Source organism: Melospiza melodia, chromosome 2, assembly GCF_035770615.1.
Source record: "Melospiza melodia melodia isolate bMelMel2 chromosome 2, bMelMel2.pri, whole genome shotgun sequence".
NCBI classification, from domain to species: domain Eukaryota; kingdom Metazoa; phylum Chordata; class Aves; order Passeriformes; family Passerellidae; genus Melospiza; species Melospiza melodia.
This window is the reverse complement of record NC_086195.1, coordinates 16,197,422-16,222,583: the sequence shown is the minus strand read 5'-3', so window position 1 is coordinate 16,222,583 and position 25,162 is coordinate 16,197,422. Positions and strand designations below refer to the sequence as shown.

Below are 25,162 nucleotides of genomic sequence, written 5' to 3'. Positions count from 1 at the left end.
GCTGTGCAAGAATTGTCCCCTGGTATCCTTTCATGGACCTTTAGAATAGAGTATTTCTCCCCATTGCTATGTTTATCTGGAAACATGGGTATTTAAAGGATGATGTTGGTATTTTTTTAAAAAATGCCCAGATCCAGGAAAACAATTATTTAGAGAAAAATTTCTAAACTCATTAGACTGGCACCTTCCTGGAAAAATGACCTTTAGTCCCTGCCTCCCAAAACACCCCAGAAATAAACAGTTAAGTGGTTATGCTTCCTTCCTTACCCCTCTTATTCCCTGTATTTACTATTCTGCCATAAAATGTAGCTAGGCTTTATCTTCCATTTTGTTTTTTTAGTATTTGGGCAAAATAATTTATACATAATGATGACAGAATTTTTTTTAATTATTAGAGAGAATTCACCTTGAAAAAAACTGAAATGGGAAATTATATATAAGAGAATCAACACTTTGAGAATGCTAATGGTGAGGTTTCACAGAACAGAAATACGGCAGGGCTGAAGGAAATGAGGCAAAATTGGCATTCAGTTCATTTGAAGAAGATTATGTCACAAAAGCCAGAGGTGGATTTCATTCCATAGTCACTTTCAATAAGGTTGACAACAGGCATGTGAAATAGGATATGTCTTTAAGTGCAATAATCCTTAAAGATGTCAAATGAGACACACACTGCAGACAAAATCTTCTGCATTAGTGCCCCATTCAATATATAGTAGAAATTTAAAAACAACTCAATAATCTGAATGTTAGTTGGAATTTTCAGAAGACTACAATTATTTTAACTATTTCAAGCATCCAGATTCTGCTACTCCCTCCATGCTGAACAGCACTGTACCCTTCGAGGAAGACAGCCATACTCCCAGCCAGGGTCCAGGCAGCAAATCTCACTCAGAGTGAATCACAGACTGTTTTCTAAAGGTTTGGGTAATGCAGTTTTAGGAGGAGGGCTCCCTGGCTGCAAGGCTCCTTTATTCAGGGGTGCTCCTTTATTCATGTGCCAGGGAGAGCTGCCCACCCAGCTCTGTGCCCTGGGGTGAAACAGCCCAGCTCACCTGGCTCCCCAGGACTGTCACTGCACAGCTGCTGTGACTTTAGGACAACCTCTCCTAAAGCACCCAATTATATTCTCCCATTTCAGTCCTGACTTTTATCACTTTAATAGCTGAATGTAGAAATGAGTTGCCATAATGAGCTCTGCTAACCACTTGCCAGTGCCCTCATAAGGATTTTATTTTTAACAATTCAGAACATGCCAAGAAAGAACTGAAAGGTCAAGAAAACTGAGGAGCTAGAGGAAATGGATATGCTGTTTTCAGGCACCTCAACTTGATACACATGGCAACCAATTTAAATTTCTAGTTTACTGCTTTTTTCTGGACCCTTCAGGGCAAGAGCCCTACTTAAATTATATAAAGGACCATTACCATATTCCTGATTACAATATTTACAGTCCAGAACTATGTTTTATGTGCAATTTTGACTCACTGATGTAAATATTGCAACTTAAACCAGTTGGGCAATTCTGTTCCTTTGCATTGCCCTATTAAAATGAGTATGAATAGCAGCATAGAAAGAGGTTTAGACAGATTTTGATCTTTATTATATGAGTCACATTTTGTCCTCCAACCCTTATATTTAAAAACCAGTATTTTCTGATTTTCCAACATTCATTCTGTGTTTTCAGGCAAAATAATTATAATATCTCACAGTAAAACAGCCTGTGATTTAAAGACAAATGTACTCCATTCTACAACCTTTCCCCAGAAATATTCTCCATCTTTTTCCCTAGTGTGGGCCAAATCTTATTAGATCACTTTCTCTTGCAGTTAGAAGCACAGCAATCACCTCTTCTGACAAATACAGCTCTAGAACAACTGCAAATACAGTTCAAGGAAAGTTGATATACTGAAAAAATTTTAGTTTGTTTATTAGATACTTTCAAGAGGGTATTTTTAACTATCCCTTCAGGCAAGCTAGCACCAGTCTTGCAGGGAGGGACAGAAAAAAAAAAAAGAATGGGTAATCACATGGCTTTGGCCAGGACTCCATGATCCACCAGCAAATACCCTGCAGATTAAAGCCTGAAGAAATGCTAAAAAATTATGGACTTGCACTGACCAGCTTCCAGGGAAGCTCTTGCAATATTTCATACCATCATTAGATGTTTCAGCAGGAATCAATGAAGGTATATGTGCCTTATGTTAGCACCAGTGAAGATTATTAACTGCTTTCATAATTACTAAGCAATTGTGTAAAGAGCGAGAAAAAATATTGGAAAGATGTGTCCACTTGGCTCTGTGCAACTCAGTCTTTCTGCAAAGCACAGAAATGGCTTTTTGTGGGAATTAACTAATCATTTCCACAGTAGATACATTATTTTTAATTCTTTGTGGTTTATTCCTAAATCACTTAGCTTAAATCCATATGGATTTAAGTATCAGTTGATGACAAAGCAACCCTGCTTTGGATAGACAAGGCTTGTTTCAGGATGCCAGAATTCCAAAGTGTGTGTGTGTCTGTGTCTGTGTGTCTGTGTCTGTGTGTGTCTGTGTGTGTCTGTGTCTGTGTGTGTGTGTGTAATTAGAAGATGTGGGATTGATCCTGACTTGCAGGAATAACCCAATACTATTTTTTGGAAAGCATTAGGTTTTGATCCACTGTTTTGGTAGATACACTGGCATTTGGTCAGTGCTCAACCCATTACATCCACTAAGCTATTCTATCTGCTAGAGGTTTCTGCCATCACACTGGCCCTCATGTACAAAATTCTTTATGAAATGGAAAAGAAACATATCACCTAAAGAAAGGTCAAGTTATGCCATAAGGCCTGAATTGAAGCTGTTGGTAGCTCTATGTAGGAACCAGTTTGTAGAGCAGGGTTTATTGTAGTGTAGCTTATGTTGCTTTAGAAGCATTTTCAAAGCTCAAAATGCCACTGCCAATCCAGACCAGTGTTGGGAGAGATGTGCAAACAGATGCAAGTAACCATTGTGATTTAAGCACAGCCTTGGGTACATGACCACACACTTTCCACTGAGTGTCCCGAACACTCATTAAATTTTTACTGTATGTATGCTGTGATTTTTTTCCACTTTCAGACTAGAAAACCATGCTAGTATGTTTCTAAATGCTTTTTCACAATGAAATATATGTATTACAATTTGTGAAGACAAAATCTGTCTGCAAGGACAAGCTAATGAATCCAGAGCATTGACAAACACCACATGTAAACTGCACATCACCTTCGTCACTAAAATTTCTTATGATACAATAAATGATAACGATTTCTCATTTGAATACTATGATGCAAGATTTTCTGTCACAGTATGTTCAATTTCAACTTTTAATAAAAAAAAAAATCTGTAATATCCATGTAAACTTCAGCATTCTATGAAATGCTTCTTTTTGTATTTGCTCGTTATGCATTGTAAACTAAACCAGAGACAGGACAGAAAAGAAATGGGGGAAAAAAAGCCTTACTCTCATGAAATGAAGAAGAGTTAGCCATGGCAAAGAGATGTAAATAGGAAAAGTTGAATGCAAGATGTGTGGAAAGGAAAATAAAGACATCACTGAAAACAGGGAAAAAGAAAACAAAAGAAAAAGTGAGGAGGAATGGGGAATGGTTCCTCTTAAATAATATAATCTGAAGGCTAGTTTTCCAGTGGTTTCATAAAGAGTGTGAAAAAAGTAAATGCGTGAACAGAAATAAGAGCTGCCATTATATCTACAATCAGCAGTGATGTTGCTAAGCAGAATTTTTTCAAAATGTCAGTGCAGTTTGGAAAATTGTAATCAGTACTGAATTATCATCAAGAAATTTACATGTGAAGTCACGGCTCTGCTGAACATGGTAAGGAAACCAAGTAATGAGCTAATAACTTTTTTATATATGCAACTCACAGAACATTTTTAACACTGTTGCACATCATCTCAGCCTTGCTCAAGCATTTGTGATTTTCCCGATTGGTAAAGTGCAGGGGAGAATGTTTTTAATGGTGTGGAGTTTTCTGGTTAGACAACACCAATCCACTTTCTGAATTTTACTCAGAAAATGAACAGGAAAATGCCATTTCCAAGGGACCTAGACAAAATGCAAGTTTTGAATCTGGATTCCAAATTCAGCTCAGCATATTGCTCTCAGTTGTTGATGGCATTACTGATTTCATTGTTGCTGATCACTCATTAGTTTTTTGAGAGATGGCATATGGAAGAGCCCTTTATCTTCTCCTTCCCCACCACAGAGGTTTTGGTCTCAACATAGTAAAGAAAAGGAACCAACTTAGCAATCCTTAGAAAGGCTTCACAGAATAATGAACTGTTCTCCATCCAGCATTAGCTTGCCTTGCTTTAATAACCAAAACTGTCGCCATTGTTTTTTCTCCATCTCTCTGCTCTGCAGGGAAGGAACAAGAGCTTTAGACTGGCTGTAGGACTAAGAAAGTGACAGCCACCACCCAGATTAACATCTCTAGTGCAAAGTAGCCATGACAGTGCTGTGGTTTTCACTTTCAGCGCACAATTTACCATCAGTACTTAGCAGAGCATGAAAGAGGGTGAGGCAACTTGCAAGAGATTGTTGCTTTAACCCCTGTTCTCCCCGAGAGCTGAGTGACTGGGAATGGTATTTGACTAATGGAATAATAAAGAGGAGCCCAGTAACCAGAATGGTCATGCATCCAAGACGCTAAAAAGGCATTTAACTTTAATTTTTATTAAAGGCTACTGCTAAGTCACACCTTGTCTGCCACATAGGTTCACTTTAACTTGTTGTGTAAATCTGGATTTCTGAAAAGACACCAAATGGTAGATTTAATCAAATTCATTTTGACAGGATGGATGAGCCTCAGAGAAGCTGAGTTTGTCCTTCCTACAGAGCACAAGATATAGGGGCAAAACCAGTAAGATACATCACTGTTAAATGTTAGCTGGACCCACACAGCCAGATTCAGCAGTGTTTTGGAACACAATGGACAACTCCTTTCACACATCCATCATCTTTTCTAATAACTCATGTAGCCATAAGACTTTTCCAGCCCATTGTTCTCTTTGTAAATAACTCAAACTAAATCACACGCTTACCATAAATCTCTACAATTACATTGTACCATAAACTGCTCTGAACTCCAAACCTCTCTTCATAGGAAAAGACATTAATACACTCTGAATTGGTTTTCCTTATTAAGCCTTGATTTATTGCTCTGGCCTCTCTTAAAATGCCTTTTATTTATTTGACAATATTTTACACAAGCTGTCAAAAGCTGCCTGAAAATTTATAGCAGTTCTGATCTCTGGATCCTCTTTCAATTCAAACTCATAATTTATTTATTTTTTCTTTTAACAAGTTGTCTAACAGGCTAGAACAACATGATTTGCCCTTGTAAATGCCATTCTCGTTTGACCCTATCAAGTTATACTTATTTAAGTACTCACAGTATTTTATCCTTGAGCTCAGTAGGTTCTCTGTGTAAGTGGTAACAGGAGGACATCAGCTAAACCCTTTGCAACATGGTTTGGTTTATGCATTCTTGTTGGCTCCTATTCTGCATCTAAAAAAACCCCTAAGCAACACAAATTCCTCCCTCTGCTACCCTCTGCTCCCACTGCATGTTCTGGAAATGAACAAGAATTTTTATAAATCAGATTTCCTGCCTGACATGTTAAGAACAAAACAAAATAAAACCATAACCAACAAAACTTAAAAATACAAAACACTCTAAGCTTTTATCCTGATAGTGATTCCAAAGGAACTGGAACAAGGAATAAGAAAGTTCATCTCCATCACTCACAGGTAGCATAGGCTGCCTGCACTCATAACTTTCAAGTAAGCAGAGGCTTATGTCCCTTGAAGCAAATTTGTAAACACAGTTAAGAAACACTAAATGGTAGAATTTGTCTGCATTTCCTTACCATTCTTTCTAATAATCTCTACAATAAAAATGTTCATACAATTTATCATGAGCTTTTAGCTTTCCATGTTTAAGCCAAATGAAAACCTGGGAAAAGCATAATACCTGCTGCTCCAGAAGAACCATAGCAACAGCAGAAGCTTTACAAAAAGCAGATCTATGTATGCTGGAAAGCTCATAGACCTATGTGAAATGCATTTAGTGTTCTGATGTTATGTTGCAATTAAAATTCCTTTATAACCTGAAGTTCTACTTCCAAATCTGAGGAAAAGGCATGTTTGGTTGTTGAAAGGATGCTATTGCACAGAAATGCTTTACTGATAGAGGAGTCTGGGTAGACACCACCACACCAAAATGACATTTCATGCCCTGCTGAAAGGTAGCAATGCGTACACAGGCAGGATCCCTGGCTGTGCCTGAGACAAACACGGATCTGTGTGCGGGCACAGCTGCGAGCGAGCACCGAGAGCGACGGCAGCAGCTGCTGGGCTTTCTGAGCAGGGCAGGACATGGCTCTGGAGCTCGTGCCCACTGCAGGAGATGACTCTGGGGCTCGTGCCTCTGCTCTGGGACAGAGCTCACTGCAGGAGATGGCTCTGGGGCTCGTGCCACTGCCCCAGGACACAGCTCACTGCAGGAGAAGGCTCTGGGGCTCGTGCCCACTGCAGGAGATGGCTCTGGGGCTCGTGCCACTGCCCTGGACAGAGCCCACTGCAGGAGATGCTCTGGGGCTCATGCCCACTGCCCCAGGACAGACACAGCTCACTGCACCCTGCTCACCCAGGGCCACCTCTGCAGCACCCACCCAGCAAACACCATCGCTCCTGCTTTGCCAGCTTGAGGAGGAAGGAGGGTGAGAGAAGACCAAAACATAATCTGTTGTTGCTCCTTTCCAGGTGACTTCCTGATTAAATGGTTCACGCGTCAGGAACACAAGTTGTTTACAATAGACATTTAGACTGCTTTTAATTAGTGTATGCAGTGAAATTTAGTCAAATTGACCTATTCCTTTGTACTGTACAGTATAAAGATTACTAACTGCACCAAACCTACTATCTGTTGCAGTGTTAAAACCACGGCAGCACTATTACATCAGTTAAACAAGTATGCCTTATTATTGCTGGCCTTCTCACTTACTTCAGAGTTTTAAACAAAAAGAACAAGAGCCTTCCTATTCAAAATAGCTCACTATTCTATATATCTATATATATTTTTAAAATAGAAAACCCCAACAAAACTATTTTAATTAAAGTAGAAATGATCCTTTAATCCTGCAATCTTTTAAAAACTCATATAAAAGCACTCACATTCATTGCCAAATCCTCAATCTGCCTCTTGAATCATACAGAAGTCATTAAAAAGCAGAAACTTGCACAATAAATTTCTTAGGCAAACTGTAGAAAGCACTGTAACTTACCGATGTCATTGCTTCTTTCAGAGGAGTCTTTCTCTAGCGTGCCAGATACCGTACTGCCCACTAATTCCACTTTTGGACTATCACTCCTGCATTTGGATCAAGAAGAGGAGGTGTTTTATTGGGAGATTTTGTGTGGGTTACAGTAAATTGGTAGCTAACTTGCAATCAATAATGAGAGAGCAAAGTATTCTTCCTTTGCAGCACCCGAGTGCCAGCAATGTCAGCGAGAGCAATCTCCAGCAAGTCGACATGCTGTCCGGATTAACCTTATCCCATTTCTCCTTAACACCTGTCCAAAAAGCCTCTTTTAGACACCCTAGTGTCCGGAATAATTCTTCAGATGTTCACAGCATCTCAACACGAAGGAAATCCAAGGGCAAGGGGACATTATTCAACATCTTCTTTGTAGTTTTTTTCTAATTAATTGGCTTGCACAAACTACAGAACTGGACTACCTGGAATGCTGCAGAAAGTAAGAGAACCTAATGCTAGCATTGTGAATTTCAGCAGTTCTGAGTATTTACTTATAAATGCAAGTTGTCCACCATGTTTTTGCACTTTACTTATGAGACTATGCTATGAATACTGTTTCCACAGTCCAAAGAACAATGATCACCTAATTCAGAAATGTCTTTGAATAGTAATGCATCAGGAGCTACTATACTTTACACAGAGGAGCTATTTTAAAATCAAACATGAAATCAAACAAAAGCAACAAAATTATCCCTGCTTTGGAGAACATTCTTTCCCACAAGTACTTGAGTTTACTAAAATAATTTACCTACTGAAACAATATTTTAAAACGAACAGTGGTAAGTGGGTAAGTTAGTATTGCACAGGTCACTCAAATCTCTGATATTTACTGTGACAACAACTGTTCAGTTAATGCAATACATTGTACTTGCCATCATTATCAGGTCACTTGACAAATACACTAGTTTTTCCACAATGACTATTCCCAGTGTAACACTATAAAAATTATGATGTGTGTAAGGTACCCAGCTTAGGGCTAAAGGCATAGATCTGCCCCGAAACAACCCAGGCAGATGTGTACTATACATTGCAATAATTAGCTATTGACAAAAAAATACGTAGTGAGCTCACAAATCTTGTTGATTTTTTCATTGGTGTCTGCTTTTGATACCATAAGCTGATGACAGATGGCCTGAACCTCAGCTCATGGCAGCAGCTTATAAGCAAAACACAAAATGGCTGGAAACCCTATTTCAGACTACAGGGAGGCTGTGATAAAGAGCTGAAAATTTTTATTAAAACCCAGAGGAGGTCATAGATTAAGTGAATATATATCCCATTAAACCCTGTAAGAGGGTGACCAGCAAACAAAAAAATAGACAATCAGATTAACAGCAAACAAGTCCTCCATAGCTCTCAAATGGCAGGAAGTCTGCACCAGGAAGGATGCAGAAGAAATTTAACACATGCATAGAAAAATGTATTAATTGGCATGATGATAAATAAGGGCATTTCCAAGTGATCTACTGGAACAATTAGTTTTCTTATTTTTTGGTCTTTAACTTTTTCTTATATTGCTTATATATTTGTAAACCTATAAGAAGCAACAGAGTTTCTTGGCTGACAGAGCAACGAGCATCTGACTGCATACTCTGTTTTGCACACATTTATATCCCAGCAATCTGAGAGCACAATGTGAGTTGGAAGCACTCTAGGAAATGTGTGAGCATGGCTTTGGAGAGATTCTTAGAATGGCACGATTTAGGGCTCAAAGTCACAACATTTACCATTTGCCTACAAAAGATACCAAGATATATGGCAACAGCCCCACAAAAAAAAAAACCAATCCTGTTGTCAGAAGAATCAACAGGCTCATTGTGGCACCCTGCATCCACAGTGCTGTGAAAGGAGTGGAGCCCTCCCTTCTCATTCACAGTGTCCCTCTCTGCTTGTGCCCATACACACAGGCTGTCAGCTTGACCAGACAGATGATCAGCCTGAGAGAAACCCCACACTAATAGAAGTCCCACTGCAAATTGATTAATTGCCATCTGGAGCAACTCCCTGACCCATATGGCTGTGCAGCTACACAAATGCTGGTGCTAAACATAAGGGAGGCTGTGGGAATGCCAGCACAAGGAACCCTGTTAGCAGTGGCATGGACATGGATTGGTTTAAACTAATTGTAAAGATGCACCTTCTATAGGTGTTTATGGCTTGCCTACTCCAGAGAATTGACTTATCTATAAATTGTATAATCATGGTATGTCTAAGTAAGCTGTGAAGTCATTGGAACAAACTGACAGCTCTTCACTGTCCCACATATTTTTTATCTGTCCTATTGCCCTTGAAGCCCTACTCTGCCTCCAGTGAAGGAGGATTATATTTAAATGGAAAAACAATCATCACTACAAAAAGTCAGTGATATGCATAAGATGCAAGTCACTTAGTACAGAAGAAAACCCTCTTTGGCTTAGCAGCTGCCATGGAAATTGCACAGGACCCACTGTGTGGGTCTACACAACTACAGCAATTTTCCCCTCAGGATCATGTACTGGTTTTGGCTGGGATAGAGTCAATTTTCTTTATAGCAGCTTGCAAGGCGCTATGTTTTGGCTTTGTGCTGAAAACAGTGTAGATAGCAGAGGGGTGTTTCCATTGTTACTGAGCTGTGCTTGCAGAGTCAAGGCCTTTTCTGCTTCTGTCATCCCACCAGGGAGGAGGGTGGGGGGGACAAGGAGCTGGATGGGGACACAGCTGGCCCCAATGACCCGGGGATGTCCCACACCTCAGGGTGCCACACTCAGCATGTAGAGCTGAGGGAAGGAGGAGGTGGGGGATGTTTGGAGTTATGGCATTTGTCTTCCCAAGTCACCACTGCAGGTGATGAAGCCCAACTTTCTAGGGGATAGCAGAACACCTGCCTGCCCATGGGAAGGAGCGACATTCTTTGCTTTGCTTGCACATGCATCATTTGCTTTTCCTGTTTTACTGTCTTTGTCTCCACCCACAAGTTTTTTACTTTTTCCCTTCTGATTCTCACCCCCATTCCACTGTGGGAGTGTGAGTGTCTGCATAGGGCTCAGCTGCCCACCAGGGCTAAACTACAACAGGTCAGCAAAAGTTCTGCTGATTCAATTTTTATCCTAATTGCTTTAGGTTTTTTAGATTATGGAAATGGATACCAGTAGGTCTTAAAATAATTACTATCTTATTAAACTGAATGGATTTAAAAACAAAACACCTTTATTGAAGTAACTGCTTCCACTTGAAGCATCATATTTCTTAATTATCCAAGTAATTAAAAGTATTTTCCATTTTTTCTGTGCTAGATATAGGACCATTAAGACCAAAAAAGGTTGCCTTTTTAGGTGTGCCTTTTGCCTTTGATAAAATGAAAATTGAAATATCTTTAAAAATACGTGGTTACTTCATACAATTTTGTAATTAGGAAAAAAAAAAAAAAAGAAAGTCACAAGAGCAGCAATAAAACCTTCCAAAATTCTAAAAATTGCTAAAAATTTATAGCATGTTTAAAATATTTCAAGCAAAGTATAGAACAGAAGAATAGTTACTCCATTGCATGTCTCACCAGTGAACTGAACACTAGGGTATGTATTGGTCTTTCCAAGACATCACACAGATAAATCAGAAGACTGTAGCAAATACTTGTATTTCCAAGTATGCCCAGGTGATCAGCAGGTATGGGCTGTATTTTGGAGCAACTGGGCAAGCATGTTCAAAGCCAACTCCAAAAGAAGCTGTGGCAGTAGCATCTGGAGAGAAGAGTAAGCTCTCAGAGATGTACAATCAAAGCATTTCAGTAAGATGAAACTGGGAGCCCAAGACAGTTGCCTATTTTTCTTTTCATTTGACCCAGATTCTCACTAAGAGCATTTTTTATTTAACCATATGTGGAAGTATGAAGGCAATCAATGTCTAGCATTTCACTCTAACCTACACTCTATTCTGGTATTTAATTCACCATTACTATTACTACTTGAACTCCAGTAGTTCAATAGCAGATAATTTTCCTAACAGTACAACAGTAAAAATATTTTCATGCCTATATTCCACTTTTTCTGCAAGATGCAGAGCTTGCCCATTTTAGGCAACTGTTTTATTCTGTTTTTCATCTAACTCTATTCACTATGCATAAGGAAATCTACAGTGCACAACCCACTTGCTGATGACTCAAAGGTAGCCACCTAGACCTGCTTAGGACTACAGTGAGGCCTTTAATTTCTGCAACCTTTCCTCTAGCAGAGAATAAATGGACTTGTGTTGGCAAGTCCAATTTGTCAGTGCTTCTCAGTCTTCTCAAAGACTGTAACCATCAGTGATAAAAAACATTATGTAACTGCAGAGTGACAACCAACATTAGAGAATAATTACTTGACAGCACTATTCTGCAGTGGCACCAGCTAAAAGAGCATTGAAGATTTGTATTTTGCTAAAGTTTGATCTAAAATGATCAAGGAAAGCAGACTGAAACCAGGCTGACAGTATCTGAAATGTGCATTGCCTAATGCTGTTCCTCAGCACAATCCAAGCTTGTGCATTGACTTAGTGCCCAAGGTAAGCTGCAAAAATTTCAGGTAAACTAAGAAAGTCAGGATCACAGTAACATTCTGATGCAGGTATTCCCCACATATTCTGCACTGTTGCAGCAACAGTAGAATTTCATCAGTAGAAATGAGCTAGTCATGAACAGTGTAAGACTGCTATTATTGAGAGGTCAGTTATGATCCAGCCAGGTGACTATAAGGATTTTCTTTTCTTCTTATTGTTCTTTAAATACAGCTTACTGTGAAATAAACTGGGACATAAACTGCAAGACCTAAATTCTTTGAATGAGTGTTTTTCCCACTGATCCCAAAAGCATTGGACAGGAGAAAAGCAATACCTTGCATGAGTCACAGGCACAACTGGTCTTTCTGGTCGTCTCGGGGGCAAGGTGCCAGGTCTGGACACAGCGTTGGCTTTGGGGGGCCGGGGTTTCTTCGGAGGTATAGCAGGAACTGAAGGCTTCTGCAAGTCTAGCTGCTTTTGCTCTCTCTCTGATCTTTCTTTAAATCAATCATTTCCAGAAAAAAAGAACAGGGATATTATTAAGTGGAATTCATTTGCACTCACAAGTCTACATTCAAAGAAGAAATCTATAGATAGACTGTATACAAAGAAAAACCTTTCAATTTCTGTTCTAAATCATTCTTTATTTGATATATTTGCCACAAAGCAGTTGCTCAACCTGCCTGACTGTTCTGCCTGGAACTCCTCCGCCAAAACATGTGTGCAGCATCTTGATGGGAATGCTATTTTTTATTTTAGTAACTTACTGGTTTCTGAGTGTAAAGTACAAGAATGGCAAGAAATTACATACCATATGGCACAGCTTCCCACGAGCACAACTTATATTAAATTTTAATATGAAACAATAGTAATTTAGAAGTTCACAAAAATAATTATGCTGGATATTCTTAACATCTCTTGGATAAACAGAGAAATACTATTTTTGGGAGGGGAAAAAGTATGTTTCAAGTGAACTACAGTTAAACAAAAATAAAATACAAGCAGAAAAATTTAACAATATCTAGCAGAATGTAAATCCCTCAGAAAAATCAGACCTATTATTTAGGTTTTAAGCACAGGATTATATGCTGAGTTTTTCAGCTTGCTGGTGAAAACCTAGATCATTTGCAGAATGGATTAGGCACAGTTAGGGAGGGAAACCATGCTAATACCCAATGCCAAATATGCAGTGCCTGTGCATGTGTAAAGTAGAATACACATTAATAGCTCTTCTAAATAATGTGCTCTAAATTCCTAGTACAAAACAAACATGTAAGCGTGTTTGCCACACCCCAGAAGAGCTGATTTTTCTTAAAGAAAGGCCAAAACACAACAAAACAAACACAACAAAAGTTGTGTTCTTTATATACTACTATTTCAATACCCCACTTCCCTTGACAATGCTGCCTATGATATGCTGGGAATGTTACACCTCTGTGTACATCTAAGAGGTATTGGGAATGTTACAGGATATTCCTTAATGGCTTCTTAATGAGAACCCATGAATGAGAGGATCATGGAATAAATCCCCAGAAACACAAGGCACATTAGGTTTGGAATAGTCCAGCTAGCAGCTATTGTTCACAGGCAGTATGCTTTGAGCAGATGCACTCATTGGGTCCTCGCTAACACCAAAGCTTTTCCAGCACACTGTGTAATTTTTACACACTTAATCCTGTGACAATTTCTACTGCATCAGTGTCCAAGAATCTGAATTGTATGAGGGACAGGCTGGGCAGTGTGCCAACACACAGCTCAAAGGATGTTCCTGTGCCACCCCTGCTGTCACACCACATGAGCTATTCCTGCCACTCCCTGGTAATCCTAAATGCAGGCACTACTCCTACAGCCTCTTTTCAATGTTTAGAAAAGTTACAGATATTTATAGCCCGGCAGAGTAACATTTTTAAATTTCCTCTGCTGTTTTAGTAGTTGGTTTTTTAAGTCTTATAATGGCATAGCAAAAATTTTATTGCTATGATAACCACAAGAAGCAGCACACATCATCAAAAGCAAACCTGTGTAGAGAAAATAGCTAAAACACTTGTCAGATTGCTAAGATGTATATCCAGAAACAGCTCTTGGTACAAAGTCTGAAGGTTCTGTCACTAAATTAGAACTGCATTTAGTCATGTACATACACGTGCCTTCTAAAAGGCTGCAAGTTCAAATACTTAGACATTAAAAAATCCCATAAACAAACTTGTTCTTACAATCTAATAGTCCACTTAACATATCAAACTTGGCACCATCTTCAATTAGAGAATAGATGTGGCTATTTTCCTGAGACTATTCACCATTCACAATGAACACAATGAAACTATTAAAGGTTTAATTTGCTTGTCCCTGCTCTGTGTGGTACTGTGTCCCATTTCTCACAATGTTCAAACATGGCTTTGAAGGATTTTTTCGTTTCTTCGCTGCCTTGCCTGTGACTTTTGTGGCTATGATAATGGGGTAATTCATAAGCATTAATGACTGTATCTCCACAAAATCCCTTTGTGATGCAGGAAAACCACCAACCCAGCTTTCAACTAGAGAACCAAAGAAGACAGATGTTAAGAAAAAAGTACACCCTAATCTGGGGTATTTTGCTTGATCGAGCACCTGGGTTTTACAGAGCCCTGGGCTTTATACAGCATTTCATGTATTGAGAGCAAATCTCCCCTGGCCTTCAATGGTGGCTGCATGTACTCAACAGCTCTGGATGGGTTCAATTGAACACCCTGAATTCAGTCCATAAGTGAAAATGAGAGCCTTTCCAAAATGCCTATCATCACAGTCTATCAGAGTGGAAAACAAACATCCAAACAATACACTTAGTGGAAACAGAGAGTGGGAAATGAGTATGTGCATTGGTTCTATTTCCCTCATCTCTCAGCAGAGAACAGGCAGGAAAGCACATTTCATACCTTTTTCTTCTGTTCGATTAGGAAGACATTCTGGCCTTTCGGGTGGTATCTTCTTGATTTCATGCTTTCGATCTGTGGTCCCTGCCAAAGACAGAAAAACTTGGAATTCTGACCAAGCCAACAAAACAGTGACATAAGATTTAATTCTGCATTTTCTTAGGCTTTTTATATTCCCCAATTTGAAAACGTCTTGCTAAAACTGAACATAAATTTATATAAAATATTTGCCTGTACCATAATGACAAAAAAGCAATTGGATATTTATGTCTTTGTAATCAAGTTCACAGTTTCCAAAGTGTGCAATCCCAAAGAATAGACACTCTCTGACTATTCTATGGGAAAAAAAAATATAACTGCAGATTTAAAAATGTGGACAAATCCTTTGTCATCACAGACATGAATGAAGAGCGACTCAACAGTGTGCAGAAACATAAGGAAATCAATTAATTGAGCAATGTCAATAGAAAGCGTGATGGAGCCGAATATACAGAGATTATTTTACATTAAATTAACACATCCCTCCCCTTTTTCTGCTCTACTAGTAGCTGTTCACTTCCACATATTAGAAGGAGGAGAAGAGCAGTACTGGCAGCATTCTGCATGACTATTTTAATTGACAGCTTTTGGCCTGGAGGTGTAAGCCCCTGGCTTCTCCTGCCTCTGTACTGGAGGCCCTGACATTCTGTTGCTTCAAGAAATATGAGAACTTGTGGCACCAACAACGGGAAGATTCTGCAAAAATTTCCTGGCACATACAAGATAAAATCTTCTAATCCCACGTTATAACAAACACTTTATTGGATATTGGCTTTGCTGCATTGGCTAACCACTAGGTGCTAATGCCATTTCAACTTAGTAGTGTTTTACTGCTTTAGGTAACACTATTAGCATTTCAATAAAAATTACAGTAAATGAAATCCAAGAAAAGCAGAGAAGGCAGGGCAAGGAGCACAAGGCAATTTTTTTGTTCCAATTTATTCTATTATATGCAACTCTCCAGTGCATTTACATTTTCTGAATGTGCTGTTGGAACTCCCTTCTGCAGCTGGTTCCTAGAAATCAGTCATCAGTGGTGATCACCAGCCATTGTTTCTTTACCCAAGTGTGCTGTTGGACAGGCAATAGTACCACATACCATGCCAATAAATAATACTAAATTCTCATTTATGGTTGGATTTGATAATATTAAGGGTCTTTTCCAACAGAAATGATTCTATGAAAAAGACTTCACTCCTGAGAGGAGAAGCTGTTGCTCCTGAGCAATTAAAGCCTTTCAAACCTCAAGTTATGCAAAGCACAAGTCAATGTATTGATAATCTTGCACACACTAGTGTGTTCAAAGAGAAAGACACATAAGTCTGTACCTAATTACAGTATGATTAACAGTCATCATTAACACAGAGGGACATTTTCAGGCCAAGTCTAGAACAATGAGCCAGCAGCCACCGAGGAGCTCCCAGACTCAGTTGTTCTTCCTACTTGCATTGTGATTGATTAATTAAGACCCAGGCAGGCACCATGGCCCTGCCTTAGCTCCCAGGGGACAGTCACCTTCAAGGAAGCTTTGGAAAGCTCTGTATCAGCTCCCAGAGGAACTCCAGAGTATTGCCACCCTTCAGTCTGGACACAGCTGTGGTGCTTACCCAGATACCCAGTGAAATGCCAATGCTTTCCAATGACCAGGTCATTAAGGAATTTGTGCCCCTAAATTTGGCTCTCCAGTTTTCACTTGCTTTGTAAAGTGCAGCACAGATGTCTGGCTGTTTACTGCTGTAGAGATTATAAATTTCTATCTCTACTATAATACAGACACCTCTTTACACATATGCCACTTGTACTACAAAAACAAGTTCTAATTCTCTGCTTTGATTTTATGTTCTGCATCAGAAGATGCTGACATTTACTTATTTAGGCTGCAACTGACAGTTTAAAATTTATTCATCACACCGTGGCTGGTCAAATATGCAGAAGCATTATTGAAGTTGTTGCCTTCTATCAACAGTAAGACCTGATGTGGAGATGTGGTAAAATACAGTATAATCTCATTTTTTTGACAAAGTAGAGGATGTCAGGATGATTATTCCTAATAAACATAAGATGATTTTCAGCTCTAGATATGTATCAGAAGAAACTCTTGCACCTGATCAGCCAGGAGTTGTCAAAGAATGAGTATGAAATGAAATGAAAATGAAATTAAATGAATGAAATGAAAAAACTGTAATAGTCTTGGCTTTCACATAGACTTCAGAAGGCCTTAATCAGATTGTCTGCATCCTTTTTATAACCATTTTTCCTTCTGAAAATGGGCATATTTCAGAAGGAAAAGTACTATGGTGACATAGTTAAAGCATTGTAAGAAAGCAGGTACCTATTAAAAGTGTTATTCTCTAGTTATAGCAGTATAAATTGAAATAAATAGGAAGGTTTTATAGAGTTTTTACAAAACACATCAAGCTTTTACATCAGTGGTCACTAAGACGTTGTTACACAGGCACCACTAGATGGCAAAGTCATACTGCTCTCTCTGGACACTATTACCAATTTAAAATCAAATTTATATTTCCTTGAGTCTCAAGACAGAATGAAGAACAAACCAGGGATGTCAATAAACAACGCATATATTTATGGTCATGATTCTGTAGTCAAAGAACTGCATGACAAATTCAAACTAGTTAAATTATACCATATTAATTCACACAAAATTGTATATTGGTATAAGTGGCATTTCTACTAACAGTGTAAGTCTGTAGGAGAGCAAAATTTACTTTTTACAGCACCAAAAGCTGAAATACATCACAGTAACAGTAAAACTATCTGGAGATTGGACACATTTGTTTTGGTTTCTAATGTGTGCCTACAGCGGGGGAAGCAGTAGTGCTGCTGCAGAGTTTTTACAAACTGACTGGACTTAAGGGATTAAAGAATTCCAGCCACAGTTATGTTTCCACCCCAACTGAAATACAAATGAAAACTCGGAGAGCATCCCCTGCCTTGTGATTTGTATTTTTACATGAATGGAACTGGAATTTGGTTTCTGAGATCTGTCAACTGAGTAGATTCTTTTAACTGTTTCTAAGTTTCATGATAAAAATAAATAATGCAGGCACTTTTGAAAATTAGTATGGAGAGGTCCTTTTAAAATTACAAATAGAAGTATGTTCAACTCTCAGTAACCACACACAATTCAGTATAACAGATCACAAAATCAGTTTTGCTAGCACTTCTGTTTGGAAAACAGACTCAGCCCCTTAATACCTTTTCAACACCTTTATCTACATAACCATTCAGGATTATTCCTTTTAGTTTTACACTTAGGGCTATAAAAGTATTGAAAACCAAGAATCTATGGCCTATAAAATGTAGCAGCCAGCCAGATCCAGCATTCATGCAGATGTGCAAGACTCAGATTGCAGCTCAGAGGAGGCCCCTGCATGACACTATTTTATAGATATTCTAAAAAGCTCTGTGTCTCTAGAATAAATCAGATCTGTAGTGAGTGCAGTTTCCTCCTGCAGGTATTGTCAGACTCCACATACTGTGTCTGTACTGAAGGACATGCACACAATCAACTCCAGTCAGGGAACAAAACCAAAACAATTTGAAAAACTGAAGTATCACACTTGCTCTGATTTAACATGATTAAGGGGCAAAACAGGTTATTTTAAAAAATGGTATAGATGGTTGAGTATTTAAATACATTTAAAGCCAACCACAGTCTTTCAGGGTTACCAACTATTGTGATTTCATTAGTTGTAGTCTAGACATCTGCTTGTCAATTTTGATACAGATGAATTCTATACAGATTTGAATACACTTAATTTAGATTGAGATGTGCTCACTGACACATGCTGTAAAAATTCAACTGCACTTTACCTGATCCTTGTTTGATGACAGGAGCTGATGGAGGTGGTGGTTTCTTCGGTCTCTAAAATTTAATAACAGAAGAAAACAGGTTGCTTCAAAAGGCCTGTAAATCTCATTCATACAGAAGTTGGAGTTGATCATAAAATGCTTAACATTAATTATTACAAGTCATGAGACTACAGACCTATCACATATTTCTCCTGAAATAACTTCATTAAAATGAATTTGAAGAGAGAAAATAGCATTGACAAATAAAATATCATTTTTATATTTGCAATTGAAATCCTGCTGAGGAGTTAAAAAAGTTCATTTTATGTACCTTAAGACTGGAGGAATACATGACCTTTGGTCTAATGAAGAAGTCTATTTCTTTAAAATTTAACCTTGTAAATATTTACCCATTTTGGAAAAAAAAAAAGCAAACACAAAGAAACTCTGAGATACATGTGGCAAAACCTGAGGTATTTTCAGACCCATAAATGAGGCAAAAATGCAGAACTCAGGAAGTACAACACAGGTTACTCTTTATTCACTTACTAGGAAAAATTTAGAGCTCCAGTTGTGAAAGATCAGAATTTAGATGTTTGGTGAAATGAAACTAGTTATTCTGACTAATCTGTCCTTTGAATACTTTTACCATCTCTGTTAGGATGATTTTCCTTATAGATCTGTAATGGTAAGACTGAGAAACATGACCACCAATGGTTCTGGCAGTGCCTGAACAAATCCTCTTCACCTGAGTTTGGGGGAGTGATGGCTTTTCCTCTGTGCTGATGTGCGTGAATGCATGCACAGCACACTGGCAGTCACCACAAATATCGTGGACTGAGTACAGAACCAAATGGAGCATCATGCTAGATCATACTCTATCTCTCACTTTGAAAAAACCCCAACTATCAAGGTTATTGTAAAGAAATTCTAAGGAAGAAAAAAAACATTTTCCCCCCATATGTTCATTCTTTTTTTCTGATCTTTCCTTTGCTACAGATTGATCACAATCACTTTGACTACATTGCTGGCTATGTAGCAATGTATATTGTCTCTTGGAACAAATGTGAAATGAAATGATTTTTCCAGATATGCTCAGCTTTGCCAAACTTCAATCAGCCATTTAGACTAGTATTTTCTCTCAAACTCTTATTGATCCCTGCCCTCCTCCCAGTTATTTTCTATCTATCTGCCAAAGCTTTTGAGAAAGATCAATTGCTTTGTTCACTTGCAGTAATTAGTTCAGTGTCTGCCCAAGAACTCTCAGATCTTGGTCTGAGTGTTGAAAGAGAGCAGATTTGCTGTGAAGGCTGAGTGCTTGCCACATACCCTTCCAAGGGATCTCTCTCAAATCTAGCAAATGTATTCATCTCTGGAGTAAATAAAATTTCAGCCCAGACAGGGTAAGCCTAACATCCTGAATCTCAAAGTTGTCATCCAGCAACCTTCAATTTTCTCCTACCATCTCACCCTGACCAGATCACCTCCCATCACCAACCTGATAAAGCATGGCCAGGAACTCAGGAGATCAGAATGATCTTCTACAGCCTGGCTGCCATGGGCCATTGTCCACAAACACTGAGTCCCTTACACTCTCAGAGACACTTCTCCAATAATTTGGGCAACGTGGTTTAAGGTTTAAATGCAGAAAAGTGAATAAAAATTTGGAAGGGAAATGAGACAGAGACAATGAATGTCCTGTGATAGGCATTAGGAGTTCTCTTGATAATGGCTGCAGAGGGAAATAGCTGATGCTGAAGACTCAACAGTACAGTACAGGCATTTGGAGTTTTATTGTGGACTGATCCCATTGACTGACCATACATCAGCAGCTGGAATACAAGAGATGCACTCCCTTAGCACATCTTTTGGCTCAGTTCTCTCCTGTCAGGGCTCTGTGTCACCTGAGATGTCTTCCAAGGCATGACAAGCGCAGATGGACAAGTGACACATTCCCTATGGTCACTTCTGATTAAAACCAAAGCACTTATGTAGAGACACAAAGGAGAAAGGGTCTCATGGTTCATTTGACAAAGTGGCTTTAACTGAAAGCTGAAGAGGGAAATAGATTGGTTAGAAAGGACAGACCAAGGTCAGAAAGGGTGTAGGGTGAAGGAGCCTTAAAGACTCCTTAGGGGAACATGGAGGAGCCAGAAGGATTTACAAGGGTCTGTGGCTGGATGAGATAACTGAGAAGGTGATGGAGACAGACAAGAATTTACAGAAAGGAAACCAGGACTGATTGGACAAGAAGAGAACAGAACTACAGAGCAGGGACAAAGAGTAAAAGGGGAGAGGAAAAAAAGCTGTATAAAGAAATTTGGTGTAGGGACAGAAAGTAAATCCAGATGGTGATTTGGACTCAGGTAGTGAGCTCAGGGGAAAATCCTGTAATGGAGACCACCTGAGAGTGGAGATTGGGACTAGGCAGTGAATAGAAAAAACCTGGAACAAATAGACATGTGTGGAAAAGAGTCAGGCTTGGAAAATTGGGGACTGGACAAGGAGATGGGAAGAGATCCCAAGCTTTTGTTGAACAGACAGAAGAACTACTGCAACAAATACTTTCAGACCATGGGATGGAATCCAAGGTTTCTGGATCACATCAGAAAATACCTGACAAAATCGCTGGTAAAGTATTTATCTCCTTCCCTTTTAGCACTGATTCAAGCAAAGACAGATGGTCTATAGTCCTACCAGTTACTTACTCAAGTGGCCAGATCTGTGGCATTTCAAAAATTAATAAAATTTTATTCTCCACAGTTAGAGCAAACCTAGCTGTAATTTCCAAGTGCCTGAATACCTAATTTACTTTGCAAGTTATAGTCAATTGTACTCTAAAAATCACTTTAAAGATACATAATTTTTAAGTTCAAAAAGACTGAATAATTACACCACACAAAATGGACAGCAATAAGGATTTTTTTCTTCTATAATAGGCTCACTATGTCTTCAGGTTTTTGATTTCTGCCTCTTCTAGAAATCACCTTCTTTCATTTTTCAGCCTTAAGCCAGGATATGCACTTTGCTGTGGAATTGCCTTTTCATCTCCCACAGTTTTTGCTGCTCTTCTCCTTTCTTTTTCAAAAATTATCATGTTAGCCTCTGTGAGTTGTTTAACAATTGCTTTATTAAGCTTTCCAAGTTATTTAATTTTTGCCTTCAGCATCCAATTTTATTGCCAAAGAGGGAAGCTGGGTGTCAGTAAGTTTTGGTTTTATCACAGAAGGCTTACACTGTCACTGTGAAATACTCATCAAAAGCCTGATTGCAAGCTTGTAATATCCCACTGATGACTCAAAAGGTTCCTAAAAATGGAATGGTCTTTTGGGGGAAGCAATCCCTTACTTTATTCCAGGAAACCACAAGATTTCTAAATATTGTCTGGCAAGCAACATGCCATCTTTTTCAAATAAATAGGAGCTGAAGAAACTTCTGCATAGGTTTTATACCTTCTTTTTTAGTAATTCTGAGAGGTAAAGAAACATGCTTCTGAGATACCAAAAGCTTATTATTTTTCAAATTTCACAGTTAAAATCTCACCCTTTTTGTTCTGGAACAGTGCTTGACTGCTGTTCATCAGCATCCAGGTGATACTCAACTTTTCATATTCCACCACAAAAACAATGGAGAAGATTAAAGAATTCTGGATATCATTGCATCACACGACTCAGTCCTGGGACCTCTAGTTCCTCTAGTTCTTGTCTCTCTCAAACTTGTAGGACACAGGACAGAGAGCTTTCAGAGCAGCATAGTGCAGGTGGGGTGACTGGATGGGCAAATCAAACCCTTCAAGGAAACTCTGTAATATGACTTTGAGTGCCACACGCTCTTTTTATGGATGCTTTCTAACTAGAATTTTATTCATGTTTTTATGTTATTAGATGAGAAGAAAAAACTTCCACATATCTGAAAGAGGATTTCTTTCAGCTCTACTTTAATTCTGAATTTTCAAGTGAAAATGAAAGAATATATTGCTTACCTCTTTCTCAAAGTCTGAAGGGAGTAGCTTGACAAAGTTATCTGGAAAGACACCTCGTCTGCCATTGAGTTCTCCTTCCCACCAACCCACATCAATGCAATCCTACAAAACAGTAAAATAAAATGAAAACCACAGTGAGCTGGTGCACTGAACAGATTTTTGAGCTAAAGTACTCTCTTGCATAATGTCCTGCCTGTTTGCTAGAGCATGACAATTTGCTGGAGTGCCAGGTTAACAGGGTAATCTATCAGACAAAAACTTCAATAACCACCCTGCATTCTATTATCACATGGAGCAGCCAGGAAAGAACAATGAACATGCTGTAAGAGCTCAAGACCTTGTCTGTGTCTAAAACAAAATGCTTGTTCACCATTTGATCTATTAAACAAGCCAGCATTTTCATCATCCATGACCCTATGTCTCTCTGACTTCATTCTGCAGAAAGACAATAACTTCATTAAACATCATACATCAGGAGATAAAAAAGCTCTCTTATTTCCCATACTTGCAAAAAAAGCTTGACACACTGGAATTATTAAATTCCATTTCACTCCAATTAATAAGGCATAATGCCCCTGATTAATATCTGGCATAACCTTCTTTTTCTGCAGCATTTCTGAGCAGTGCAATGCAGAGTGCAAAACAATGTACAGCTAAATAGGTGAATAAGTAACACCAGTGAGTATAAATGATAAAAAATAGAAGTTATTTTTGTTATGAATAATAACAGTAACAGAAGCCACAGCATTTTAGAGAAGGTAAAAATTGTTTCCTAAGCCTTCAGTGCTCCGTATTCCCTTTTTTGTGTCTGTTTGCTACATAGAACACTTCCTGTTGAGATTTTCCACATTCTTTTTTCCTGAAAGCTCAGGCTGAAACAGCTCAGCTGTTTTCCAAAACACAATTACAGGAAAGTTACCCATTGTCTGCTCAGTCTTAAAGCCACTTCAGCCAATTTTTGCAGTTGGCTCAACATCAGGCTGGCCAGCCTTTCCTGATTTCCATAAAATCTTTTATTTCAGCTGCTAAATGGATGACAGAACAATGCAGGTTAACTTAGTGAAGTGTGCTTAATACCAAGTCTTAAAAATATTGTTCACAATGAGTGTGCTTGTTGGTATTTTTCTGTAAGTTACAGGAGACAAACACTAGATGATATTTGAGAGAAAACAGACTAACATTAAAGATCATTGCTTTTATGCTTTGGGGGTGGTTTTTGTTACTTTTTTGTTTTAGAACCTTTATTTAGCTTATTTAGTCCTCCTGGTCTCCTGAGTATGTGCTAACTAAACACACCAGCTAAAGAGCCTGGTTTCTTACATCATGTCTGTTTTGGTGCATTTGGCTCTTTCCCCCCACTATCTCAGTATTTTTTCTGATGTAATGCAGGCACAAAACAATCCTTCCATTCTTTTTTTTTTAATAATCTTTTCTCATGGCTAATCTTTGCTTTTCTGTATTCTCCCTTCTCTTCAGCAGGGTGGCCTCCACCAGGGAGGACATTTCCTAGGCCTTCCCACAGTTATTTAGGAGGCATTTCCCAGCTCTGTAAGACCTTTGTTAGTGACCAGGGCTGGTTCTTGACCAGCTGATGTTTCCAAAACATGTGCTGAGTGCCTACAGGGCTGTCAAGGACTCCAGGGAGGCCAGGCATGGGCAGGCTGTGTGCAGGACTCTGCTCATGCTGCAGAGCCAGCACCCCTCATTCCTGTTCTCAAGGATCTCTCCCACTTGGCTCTGTCCACTTGCACAGCCCAATAATCAGGGCACTCAACTGCTCTATCACATGGTGTGTTTTATAATGCCCTCCACCCCTCCACTGCTAAGCTGTAATTGCCTAAACATTTATACCCAATTCAGATTTTGAAAAATATAAGAATAATTCGAGCATCCAGAGACGAAAAGCTTGTGCTTCAACTGACTGCACAGCTTAGCACTAGCTAATAATCCTGACTGAACAGCACAAGACATCACAAATATGCTTTTTAGGTTAGAGTTTTTATGCTCTTAGGGAACACAAATATTACTCCTACTTCTTCACTTCATTAACACTTGAATTTTTTTCCTTTTTAAAGCTCATTTGTTTTCATGAAGTTGCTGTTTGTGTCACACATTCATAAATCCCAAACAGCTGCAGGTTTGCTTTTTTCCCCTCTCCAGCTTGTCACTCAGGCTTATGCAGCCAATCACCAGTGGAATTTCATACAGTAAGTAAATCTCTTCAGGCAGTTTCTCTTTAATTTTCTCATTTACTTCACTTGCAAGAGGAGGCTTATGGGTCACTGAGAAAGAAATAAAGAGATTTCAGAAGTTAAAAGCTACTGATGAAATCTGGTGAAGAATCTCCATGGTGGTACCCTTTTGCTACCCACATCTGCAGGTTTGCCATGCCCCAGAAACCTCTGGAAGTCATCCTAAGGTGCTGGCAGAAGGTAGGTCTCAATTGTGGGACAGAGCAGCACACAAGCACACCTGAGCTACACTGCACAAGCTGCCCCAAGTACTGACAAAGGACAGAGCTATGAAGCACGATCAAGGCAGC

The 25,162-nt window shown here is 38.9% G+C and overlaps 1 protein-coding gene across 5 annotated transcripts in view; it reads right to left on the bottom strand.

Moving 5' to 3' along the window:
- Window positions 1-25,162, bottom strand: part of SH3KBP1 (SH3 domain containing kinase binding protein 1) — a 211,463-nt gene that overhangs the window by 12,079 nt on the left and 174,222 nt on the right. For all 5 annotated transcript variants that reach the window (XM_063182713.1, XM_063182721.1, XM_063182728.1 and 2 more), the window contains 5 exons: window positions 22,621-22,722; window positions 18,660-18,711; window positions 14,787-14,867; window positions 12,209-12,371; window positions 7,330-7,415 (listed from right to left, as the gene is read on the bottom strand). In XM_063182713.1, coding sequence (XP_063038783.1) covers window positions 7,330-7,415; window positions 12,209-12,371; window positions 14,787-14,867; window positions 18,660-18,711; window positions 22,621-22,722 — 484 coding nt within the window. The remainder of the gene's footprint in view (window positions 1-7,329; window positions 7,416-12,208; window positions 12,372-14,786; window positions 14,868-18,659; window positions 18,712-22,620; window positions 22,723-25,162) is intronic.